General features: G+C 40.6%; 1 protein-coding gene across 3 annotated transcripts in view; it reads left to right on the forward strand.

The window, feature by feature from the left end:
* The window catches only part of AAE17 (acyl-activating enzyme 17), a 351148-nt gene that overhangs the window by 110421 nt on the left and 228115 nt on the right, over positions 1–12612 (forward strand). The window contains exon 7 of one of the 3 annotated variants that reach the window (XM_089374866.1): positions 4029–4102. The exons of the other annotated variants lie outside the window; for them this stretch is intronic. Coding sequence (XP_089230992.1) covers positions 4029–4102 — 74 coding nt within the window. The remainder of the gene's footprint in view (positions 1–4028; positions 4103–12612) is intronic. 3 annotated transcript variants of the gene reach the window in all.

Genomic DNA, 12612 nt, shown 5'->3' on the forward strand with positions numbered 1-12612 from the left:
CTTCAAGGTGTTGAAGATGTTCATAATTAAAGATGATAATAATGATGAACATGATGAAGGAAGCTACAAGAATGATCAAAATGACCTTGATGGCATGATAAAGAGTGAAGCCTTGAAAGGTTGAAGTTTCTCTGATGTTTTAAAAGAAGGAAGTTGTTGATCTCCCTAAGTTGAGAGGGAGCTTGGATGAAAGAAAGAGTATATTTCCCTAGTTAAGAGGGAGGGCATATTATGTCAGTGATTGTAAATACCTTGAAGAAAGAATGAAACCGAAGAATGAATGAAAGTACGACAAATAAAGTTGCAAGCGAAATACTTGAGAAGTACTGATACTATTTTTGGTGTTACTAAAGAAACGAAAGAAGAAAGCTTCCGACAAGTTGTATTTGAATAACTTGATGACGATATAAGTAGCATCAGAATGATTGAGGAACCCAAAGGTTTGTGTTTACTTGTATATATACTTGAAGGTTTATTACTGATTGGGGTTGTAATTATGCAGGATCCCTCTATTAAAAGATTGAACGTTTGAAGCATGCTTGGAGTGGTGGATATATATATTTGATTTAGTTGATAAGGAGAGATGAAACATCTTGTGGCAACAAGATGCTTGGGAGGACATCTGGCCAACCTATGTGTTGATGTCTAGATCCCTAAGTAGGGATGGCGGTGTTGCTCATGGAGCTTTGACCTTGGATACACACCTAGATCTCTGGGTTGGTGTTAGAGCTTAAAAGCCACATGGCACCTAGAGTGGCTAAAGCTTGAGTACACCTTAGTCCCACCCAAATAGAGTACCTTGTTCAGGTATCTAATCTGTAGCATTGAGTGTGCTTTGAACTCTTCATAGGGTATATCATTTTGAAATCTTCCATGTACCTATGTATATGTGTAATTCTGAATACCTCCCTAGTTAAGAGGGAGTGTTGAAAAATGTAACTAGTGTTGGTCTTCATAATTGTATTTGAAATGTATTTGTCAAAAGAAAGAAAGAAAAAATTATTATAAAAGAAATTCACTTATTAAAGCATGGGTTTCATGCTTGGGCCAATGGTTTTTAGGTCAAAGCCTCCATTGTAAGCTTCTAGGGTTTATGTCAAGAGTCCTAGTCCTCTTCATCATGTAAAAGACCCTTCTTGGGTTTCATCTATCAAAAAAGAAATTTATTTTAATGTAAAATAGGTCTTTTGGGTCTCCTCCACCAAGTCTGCCTCAAGAAGGACAAGTCGGCCTCATCAAGGGAATTTGACCTCACAGATTCACTATATAAAGGCAACAACTTGACCTCATTTGGAGCACATTCATAGCATGTTCGATCTGCAGTCGATGGAGAAGAAAAAGTGTGTGAAATTTAAGGAAGAAGGAAAGAACAACAAAGGAGAAGGGAGTCTTTGTCAAGCAAAAAAAAATTGAAATTTCTCTCCCTTCGTCTCACACGTATGAAGTTGTTGGGTTGCTAGAAGGGCTGAAATTGCAGTATTTTAGCTTGGACGAAATTCTAAAGTAGTTGGGGGTCGAAATTCTGGATTGTTGTTGGGCTAAAGCTATTGAACAAGAAGAGACTACTGGAGTTTGCTGAATCATCTTGGAAGGTTGACTTGGTGGAGGAGGAAGATCTTCTGGGTCTAAGGTCTTGGTCTATCTCAATTTGATTTACTAGTGGAAGAGTTTGATTGGGTTTTCCCTAGAGAGGGGTTTTAGCCCTAGCTGAGTGCCTACATCTGGTGTCGATGATCTTCGTGTTTTGTATTGATGATTTCTTGATGAAACAAAGATAAAAGAAGAACAAAAAGAGAAAATAATAAGTCCATAAGAATATCACAAGTAATTATCAATATAAGAGAACCTGTCTACCTTTCTTATTTTCATCATGGGTCAACGAAAGGTTAAAAGTTTGACTCCATCAATGATCGACAAAATGTTGTGGGTTTTACATTGGTAAATTCAATTGATCATATATTCATGATCATGACTCCATTTTTAATAAAATTTATGTCATTGGAAGGGCTGTCAAGGAGTTGCAGGTGATGGTGTTCTCAGAAAAGAGTTTTGAGTTGTATCAAAAAAGCAAAAAATTAAGTACCCCATATCCTTAATCAAGCATTATGGTATTGGGTAGATGCGTTATATTGCCAAACCAACCTCCAATCCTTATAACTATGCTTCCCACTTCCCACCACCTTTTCATTCTCAAAGACATTAAAAGAGTAGCCCAACAAATGAGCAGTAGTAATGTTGTAGATGGGGATGGATTCCAAGTGGAATCTATCAAACATGGTATTGGACCTCTTGCTTTGAATATTGTTGACCTTTCAAATCATGTGGTTTGCATGAGCATTCCTCTCATGGTTCCGAAGCATCACCCATGCCATTTTGAAATTAAGGAAGGGCTTAGATTTGAACAATTGTAGAGCTGTTATGACTGGGCACACTTTTGCTAAACTTTATGCTATGGCCTTGAATGTGTGGCTCTCAAAACATTTGGAGAGGCACAATCTTGTTTTAGAGGAGTTATGACATTGGCATCCTCAATTCTTTAATCACATCTATCATGAGGCTTATTGACACTATTATTGGTAGGTTGGCAGTCCTCATGACCTTTTTGACTCATTGAGGGTTGAGCAATGATGCCCTTTGTTGCCTATGTTGCTTGGTGCTTCTATTGATGAACTAATTGTTTACTTCAAGGAGAGCACACATGTAGATGATGGCTGCCTTCTACTATAGTTTTTGATTGCTCTTAGTTTGTATGCAGATAATGTCATCCTCTTGGCATCCTCCCTCATGGGTTCACATAAGTAGTTAGATGTCATTGCTAATCTTTGTGACTGTAGGCAGTTAGTGACCTTAGCAAGACTAAGGCCATGGTCTTTGTTGCATGTAAAAGTACCATATTGGATTTTCATTTCTTAGTTTAGAGGGCGGAAGATTGAGATCGCCATAACTTACATCGATTGGGAGTCTACTTCATACATCCCAAGTTCATTTTGAGGTTCATTGCCCAACTTTGGCTTTGCGAGGGCAATGGGTCTCTTTTAATTCTTGAGTGTTCGTGCTTCCACACAAACTTTGAGGACATGTTGACCCTGATGCCTCTTCAGACTTTATATTTGCTTTAGTAGCATTGAAGAAGAGGATATAAATGTCTTTGTATATACCCCTATGCCTTTGTTATTTTATTTGCTGATGTAAGTATATTTATGTGAATATAAAAAAGTATTATTTGAATTTTTTTTGATATTCCACTCTAGCATTGTCTTTGACTGTAGTGATAGGCTTTGAACCAAATTTGTCTATTGCAATTTTTATTTTTAGATTATATGTACAGTCGTTATAAATACACAAGAGTGTGAAGAGAATGCGAAACTGTATTATGTTAATGTTGCAACAATTATATGACGGCGCTAGCCTGAGGTAGGATCCCTGTATATAGACTCACCTATCATAGTCTCTGGAATGCATTATGCCTCAAATACCTTATTAATGGTGGTACGGAGCTGTTTTGGTGGTTTAATTTTCTCAATTTAACCTGAACACTTAATTACGCATTGGTCATGTGCCATATTATCAGCACTGACACACTTAATGAAAAGGTATATTTGTTATAAAGTTTGAGCTCGTTGTTTGCTCCAACAACAAATATTCAATTTTGATCCTGAATTTGCAAAAGGACCAACTAAATGTATATTATTGATAATGACCTTTTTGACTGAGAAGCTTTGTTCTATTCATCATTACTTTGTAAGCATAATGCAAGAGACCGTAGTCAAAGATTGAAATGCTTGCAAAAGCAGCTTCCAGTTCCGTAGGAAATCGATATTGTATCATGCTCTGTCTCTATTCCTAAGTCACAGTCAACATTGGGATCCCAAATGATGTCTTCATTTTGACTTGTGCAAGTCTTATTCTATGTTCATATCATTATGTGATACAGTAGAGATGATAGCATTTCACTCTCATTATTTTCCATGAATATACTTACAAATGTCATGTTTATTAGCTAAGCTTGTCTGAGATTCACATTGCAGAGCTTATGATTTCAATGCTGTCACACAACCTGTAGAAGCAATGTCAAACATCCTTTTTTCATCTGGAACTACAGGTTCTTATTTCTGTTCCTTAGCTTTATGTTACATTTGGAGAGTTTCAATATATTGATGCTTATTTCATGTAATTAAAGTTTCAATGCTTCACTTGTAAGGAATGAGAGTGAAATAGGCTTAATCGGTCTTTTTTCTTTATGGATTTTGAGTAATAAACCAAGTACCTTTTACCCTTTAATTTTCCCAGTTTGAATTTCATTCAAAACACACATTACGTGATGGGTACTTCACAATAACATTTTCATCCCCTTACTTGTTGTACACTCTCTATGTGCTGGGAGAGATAAGGCATCTCTCTAAAGTAAGACTTACACTCAATTTGTCTTCATGCTAAAAATGACAAAGCCTCATTATGAAGAGAGTGTGCTGTGTGCATGGTTCTGAAAGATAGAAAATGACACCAGTTTATGCATGCGCCTTCTAATTGCAAGAACCTGCCATGTAATGCTTGAATAACTCCACGTTGGGCCAAGGTAAGCAATCATATCTGTAGACAGATAACTGCTGAAGCAAAGTATGCAATATAGTATCTCCATGCTGGTCATGACTGCTTAACTGAATGCCTAGCATGTGCAAGAACGATCTCCAGGAAAAATTACCTTTCCGACCTGCAGATATAGGCCACAAATCAAACTGCATGTCATCCAAAATGGACTTAAGACCAGCACCTCTCTTCTCAGATCAGCACCTCTCTTCTCTTTTCTATCTGATCTATCTCTGATTCAAAGTATGAAGATATGCTCTCGTTATAATCACTGTAAGGATGAAGATCTGCTTCATCTTCTCTCTACAACTCTGAGAGGAGATACACAATCCAACACTGCATTCAACGGTTAACTGCTTTGATTCTGTGCAGGAAGATATGGTTAGACTGAGAACATCCCTAATTTTTCCCTGCTGTAGTAATTTTTCTGCAGTTAAAACATCCCTATGGTACAGGGCACAATGGCTAACCCGATCAACCACTTTGCCCTGGTAAATAGACAGAAAACCCTGGAAAAAATTGTCATACATAGAACATAGGACTTCGATGAATAATAAATACTCACGAATAAAGTGATGTAAAAATAGGGCATCTAATGTAGCCAGTAATAAAGTGGTTAATAGTTAGTTGTTTGGGAGTTAGGATAGATTGCATCATTTAATGAATGTAGCAATTCACTACTTCTCGATCATGTGTATCCCTGTACACGTGTGTGTAAAATATCACATGGTATCAGAGCCACAAACTTTGCCTTGAAATTTTCAATGCTTCCATCCACAACATTCTTCATCTTGAAGAGCCACATGGAACTTACCATTGACTCTGTTGGTTCCCTAACTGTTCCAGTGACTACAGAACAGTTAAAAAAGCATTCGTTGAGGAAGAAGTCCTCCTGCTTCAGGCTATTGTGAAAATTTCTGAATCTTTACAAACAAAAATCCTACTGCAGTCACTGGTTTAGCATCTCCGACTTGTTATTTCATTCAACAAGTTATTTAATTTATAAACGGTGATGAAAAAGACTACTGCAGACTACACTGACATACAAATCATAAACTGAAACAATAGATGAGACAAACACACAAGGGACACCGTTATTTTTGAACAACATGTCTCCAGAAAAACCCAATGTGGGAAAACCGGTGCAACAGATAGAGGATTTGTATTATTAAGCAAGCAGAATCTGAGTACAACAGGTTGCCTCTCCCACCAGCTAACCTTTCAGAGAAATCACGGCGACAAGAAATACATACGAGGGTTTTACCTCGTTCCTCATGTCACAACTGATCCAATGAGCAATCAAGCTCCTCCCGACAGATACTGTGAAGTCCCTACGCAATCATTGCGTGGGCCAACGTCTTGTCTTCAGAAGACTGCGTCACCCTTTCTGCTGGATTGATTTGCTGGAGGAAGACTGTTGTACAGCCCTCTCGGCTCAAAACCTTGCTTCTCCAGCAAAATCTCGGACTTCTTACGAATCCTCTGCATTGCCACTCCAAGAGACCCTCCTGGCCTGCGTCAGCTCTACGTGAGCCCCTCCTGGGCTGCGTAGACCTCTGCGCTGCCTCCCTGATGCTCAAGCTGCCACTCTGCTACGTACTCTTTGGCTCGGAACTTCCTCTTTGATCCAAATATCTGTTTCTGCCCCTCTCAGTGCAACTCAGATCACTAGTTCGATTTTCTCAGCAAACCACGCCCCAGAAAAATCGAGCTAATTGATCAACTTGGTGTATCTCCAATTGACCCTCAAGCCTCCTCTTATACTTTTCCTGTTGATGAATCAAAGGCCGAGATTAAGTCCCTAATCAATGGCTAAGATTAAATTAGACTTTATCCTCGTCACTTAGAAGCTTCTCACCCATATTTTTATTAATACTCATTAATAATTTTATTTTCCTAAGTTTAGACTTAGGAACCCCATTAAAAATATTAATTATTTTAATAACTCACAATAATCCAAGTGGAATTTCTCCAAACGATTTTTGGGTCTTGGAGATCTCATGTGTTCTAGCCCCTCCACAAAATTTCGGAGCTAGAGCACATCTGATGCTACCTAAAATCAACAACTATTTGGCTGGTCTTTAATAGCCTCAAGGGGTATTTCCTACCCTTCATGTCTAAAATAATATTCACTCTTACATTTATAATATAACTAGACTAATGATGACGTGTTAAAGCTATATAAATTTAGAGACTTTGGGTGGATGAAACTAATTCGCTTAATGAGATCCCAGTTTATGCGAAAATACAAGAGTTAGTCTAAAATATGGCATATTGACACATAGAATATAAGAATAAAATCTATCTGACACAAAAGTTAAAGAAGGAAAGTTTACAAAGAAAACGATGAATTGAAGTTAGACAAAGACATGGTAATCGTCTGCGGGAATCAAATAGAGCACTTGACATCAAGTGCCATTTTACTGCTATCTAACTCGGATAACTTAAATGAATTCGAAGAAAACAACTTGGTAATATAATACAAGTAATTCATGAACGTGCAATAAGCCAAGTGTCAAATGTAGAAATTTCTGTTTTCCCACCCCGGTTTTCAGTTTCTCCTTATTTCTCCCATATAGTTAAATGCCCTTTCCCATAACCATACATTCAACAAGCTGGAAAAAATAAATATTGCTGAAAACACAAATTCTGGAAATTTTACAGAATGCTGGAAATTGCAGAAATAAAAATCAGCAGTAATAAACAGCCATTAAAACACATTTAAACACTGATATTTTTGGTCAATGTGACCCTGGAAAAACCCCCTACAACTCTTGGGGAAAACCAGTTTGAGAGCTCTTCTTTATTTCTGGAAAATGCCTTTTTACAGTAGGAGAAATGTTCAGCAAAAAATCAACAAACAGACTTTTACAACTTATCTCAGCCTTGCTGAAACACTGTTGCTGTTACACCGCTCTCAGCTACTGTTACACCGTTGCTGTTACACCGTTGCTGTTGCTGTTACTCCGCTTGCAGCTTTGCTGTTACACCGCTTTCAGCTTTGCTGTTACTCTGCGTTCAGCTTTGCTGTTACTCTGCGTTCAGCGTTGCTGTAACTCTGCGTTCAGCTTTGCTGCAACTCCGCTTGCAGCTTTGCTGTTACTCTGCGTTCAGCGTTGCTGTAACTCTGCGTGCAGCTTTGTTGTTACTCTGCGTTCAGCGTTGCTGTAACTCTGCGTGCAGCTTTGCTGTTACTCTGCGTTCAGCGTTGCTGTAACTCTGCGTTCAGCTTTGCTGCAACTCCGCTTGCAGCTTTGCTGTTACACCGCTTTCAGCTTTGCTGTAACACCGCCCAGAAATCTCCCTTGCTCTCTTGCTCTCCTTCTCTCAATCTGCTCATGAAAGAATTAATGATCTTTTCCTCCTTTTCCTCCCTTAACCCAACCCTAAGTGACTTTTGGGTGATCCCTAAATCCAATGGCTGAAATAGATTTAGATCAATGGCTGAGATTAAATGCTCATTTAAATCTCACTTTCTATTTTTTAATTCACCCCACTTTAATAAAGACCCACTTAGTCATTTATTTCCAAAGTCACTTTTCCTTTCTAATTTTTCATTGACTTTATAAAAGTCACTTTAAAATTAGACTTAGTAACTTTATCACTTAAAGTCACTTTTAAATTAGATTTAACTTTATAAAAAATTATAAAGTTACTTTAGGAGAAAAATTAAATTCTTTTGGACACTTTTCCCTAGGCCAAAGATCAAAGCCTTAGGGAACCACCTGTCCTCCGGTACCAAATTTCAACACTCCCTCTTACCGAGGAAGGTGTTCCTCACCACACCCATCTTGTCTCTGAAGTAGACATGCTTGCCCCGTGGTAAGGCTTTGGTAAGAATATCTGCAACCTGCTCATTAGTGGAAATATACTCAAGCTTCACAGCTCCCTTCTGAACATAGTCTCTGATGAAATGATATCTGATCCCGATATGCTTTGACCTATCATGAAATACTGGATTCTCCGTGAGTTTAATGCAACTCTGATTATCACAGTGAATCACTGAAGGTTTCAACGGCTGACCAAATAAGCCAAACAACATCTTGCGAAGCCAGATGGCCTCACAACTAGCTAGACTGGCTGCCATATACTCTGCTTCCGCTGAACTCAGTGCTACTGACTGCTGCTTCCGGCTGAACCATGACACGACTGCTGAACCCAACCCAAAACAGCACCCTGAAGTGCTCTTCCTATCAGAAGCACAACCTGCCCAATCAGAATCAGTGTATCCTGCCAATCTCACTCCATCTCCCTGCCTGTAGTCCAGACCTAAGTCACAGGGTTCGGCGAACCTGAAGCTTCAGGTTCGAAATTCGCCGAACCCGAAATTTTTTTTTCAAATTCGTTCAGGTTCGCCGAACCTGAAAGGCGAACCTGATCGAACCCGAACCTGTTCGAACCTGAACGAACTTCTTCGAACCTGAAAAAAACGAACCTGAAATCGAACTTGAACAGATTGACGCGAATTTCAAGGGTTTTTTTAGGTTCGATGGTTTTTTTTCAGCGGTTTTAGTTGCCTGTTTATGAGAAATTCGCGGTTTTATTCATCTCTTCCCGCCAAGAATTTCTTTAAAAACCATGGTGTTGGAGGCATTTGGCACAAGCTGTCGAGTGGTTTCATTTGTCGTTGCTGAGTGACTGTGATTCTGTGAATCGCGATTGTGAATTTCTTGAGTGTGGTGAGTAGTGACTGGTCTTGCTGCGAGCCTGCGGCCTGCCGGATCGTGAGTCGTGAGTGGCGACGTTGTCTTGCTGCGGCCTGCCGGATTGTGAGTTGCTGCCCCAGTGCCACTGCCCATTACCGACCGGCGACAGGTATGTACACACTGCGCTCAAAACTTACGCTTACGGGAGCCAATCTTCAGAATTTCGGGTCTGCATTGATGATTACACAATGTATTATGTCGGTGGAAGTCTTTTACGGTCCGATCTTAACGTAATGTTATACAATGAAACGTTGCGGTTGGGGTCTGTTCTTAACGTAATTTTATACAGTGAAAGGCTGCAGTTGGGGCCCCCGCTTTTCTACTGTGACCATTGTCACTTCTTGTCGGCCCGCGGGTCCCTGATTAACCTTGTTGTGGTTCACCTTTAACGGTGCTGGGTGCTTGGGGTCTAAGTCACAGGGTTCGGGCCGTCGGCTACCAGATTTGTCGAACAGCGAGAGCATGAATATTAATACTGTATTAATATTCATGCTCTCGCTATTCGACAAATCTGGTAGCGTTGTTTTGTTATCCATGATTCCGCTGTTCGATGTTATCTTAATGCGTTGAGTTGCACTACCCTGATCTCTCTTTTCTCGTTTCCTATTTCCCTGACTGTTATTTGTTCTTTGTTCTGCTGTGTTTCTTCTGTTAGTGTTGAGCTGTGAGTAAGTTGACTGTACAAGGACTTTGGAACTAGTAAAGTCATATGATAAAATGAGATAACAAATATGAAAGAAATTCATCAACTTCAGGTTCCATTGTATGCTCTTCATCAAGTGTTGTCCCTATGTTTTCCATCTCATGATCATATGCATCTTTTGGCATAGAAATATTGTCGAACTTAAAGTCTTGATTGTCTTATTTTCATTAACTTCCAACTCAGCCTCAGCAAGGTAATGTGACAAAGCAAACAAACCTTCCTCTAAATCAAGAATATATTCTTATGAGATCATACATGTACTATTTCTGCCCTCTTCACATTTTTAAAGAATACATGTTTGCCTTCAACAGTTTTGACATTGAGGAATGTTGCCATCTCATCATTCAACCTGTCACCACTATCACTATCTTCCCACAAAGCATGTCAAAAATTGAATATCCCTTCCATTGGGATCTTATAATTCTCATTCTTAGGTTCATAAATACAATCTGATATAGGAAAAAATTCCTACCCTTCATGAGATTCCTCTTCTAAATCTCATTCCTCATGGTCTTGGACCCAATTAAGAGATATATATATATAAATAATATATATATATATATATATATATATATATATTGAAAAATATCTATAGTCGAACCTAATGCCGAACCTCATTCGAACCTGATCGGAGAATTCGAACTCGAATCGAACTTAATCCTTGTCGAACTCGAACTCGAACTCGAACTGTGTGACATAGGTCCAGACCATAATCCACTGTCCCCTGCAAGTACCGCAAAATGTGTTTTGAAGCCACCCAGTGAACCTTCCTAGGCTCACACATAAACTGACTCATCGTGTTGACTGCAAAACAGATATCTGGTCTAGTGTTGACCAAATACATCAAGGAACCAATCAGCTGCCTGTACAATGTGGGATCCACCAACTCGGAATCCGAAGCATGAAGCTTCTTCAGTTGGTGATCATCGGTGTCGACATGGGTCTACAATCCTCCATGTGGAATCTGCTAAGGATGTCCACAATATACTTCCCCTGCCCCAGGAAGAAATGCCCTCCTCTTGCCACACCTCCAAACCCAAAAAGTAATGCATCAAGCCGATGTCCTTCATCTCAAACTCCGCCGCAAGATCTCTCTTGCAGTGCTCTATGAGTCTCTCTGCACCTGTAATGATCAAGTCATCCACATACAGCACCAGAATGAGAGGCTCCTCACCAATCACAATAAAGTAAAGGTTCGGATCTGCCTCACTCTTTGTGAAACCCATCCCCTGCAAGTATGCATCTATCCTGGAGTACCAAGCTCTGGGAGCTTGCTTCAGGCCATAAAGGGCCTTCTTCAATCTGCACACATGGGACTCCTTCCCATGCACCTCAAAGCCCTGTGGCTGCTCAATGTACACCCTCCTCCTGTATGAAGCCATTGAGAAATGCGGTCTTCACATCCATCTGGTGGATCTTCCAACCCATCTCTGCTGCTATCGATATAATGGAGCGGATCGAAGTATATCGAGCCACGGGAGCGAAGGTCTCCTCATAATCAACTCCCTCTACCTGGGAGAACCCTCTAGCCACAAACCTCGCTTTGAATTTCTCAATGCTGTCATCTGCAGCATGCTTTACCTTGTAAAGCCATCTGGAAGTAACCACGGATTTGCCCTCAGGCCTCGGCACCACCTCCCAAACATCATTCTTCATGATAGAAGAATACTCCTCCTGCATGGCCTCTCTCCAGACCTGCTGGCTAGCTGCCTCCTCATAGCTAGAAGGCTCAGAGTCAGGATGTTGGTAACCATCGCCATATAGCTACAAAACCTCTCAGGTGGTCTACTCTCTCTGACTGGCCTCTTCGGCTTAGCAACAGATGTGGCATCTCTCAGGGTGTCCTGAAGCCACTTGGGCTTCCTCTTCCCTGAGCATGCTTCTCCCATAGGAGAATGAACTCCTCCTCCTCATCACCATCAGTAGCCTGAACTCCTGACTGTCTGTCTGCTGTCCTCCTGCCTGCACCTGAACCTGTAGAAGCTGAGGTACCGTGTGAACTGTCCATCAGTGGACTCCCTAGTGAATTGCTCTGCATGTTGCCCGGAGCAACACCCCTCTGGCTCGGCGAGCCACTGCTCACTGATGGACCTGACATCCTCATAGATGTACCTCCGGATCCTCCTGATCCCTGCCCACTGGATCCCTGCGACTGACTCAACTGCTGTTGAGGGTCTGGCTGATCCAGATACTCTAACTCCCGTGTGGGAAGGGTCTCACGTGCACAAAACCCCATCAGCAAAGTTCAACCATGAACGGGGAGGCCATTCACTGCAATACGCACCAACTCAGTGGATGGAATGGCCTCTCCAATCGCTGCCAACTCATCTCTCACATTGGTAATCTTTGTGAGATATCCAGCTGCACTATCATTCCCCATCTTAATGTTCTTCAGCTTCTCCTTCAGGACCATCTTCCGGTTCTCATTGGTATTTTTTCTGGTAGAGATTGGACAATGCTGTCCACATCTCAATGGGCATTGCGGCTTTCTCTCACATGAGAATGCATGGTCTTTGATTCCGTCTAAATCGTGCCTCTTACCCTTGTATGTCTTTCTATTATAAAGCAGCCAAACTGAGAAGCATCAGTAGGCACAACAACAGGGTGTTGTGTTGT

This window comes from Pinus tabuliformis, chromosome 8 (assembly GCF_031772625.1).
Source record: "Pinus tabuliformis cultivar Carrire ecotype Pingquan chromosome 8, CPIR1, whole genome shotgun sequence".
NCBI lineage: Eukaryota > Viridiplantae > Streptophyta > Pinopsida > Pinales > Pinaceae > Pinus > Pinus tabuliformis.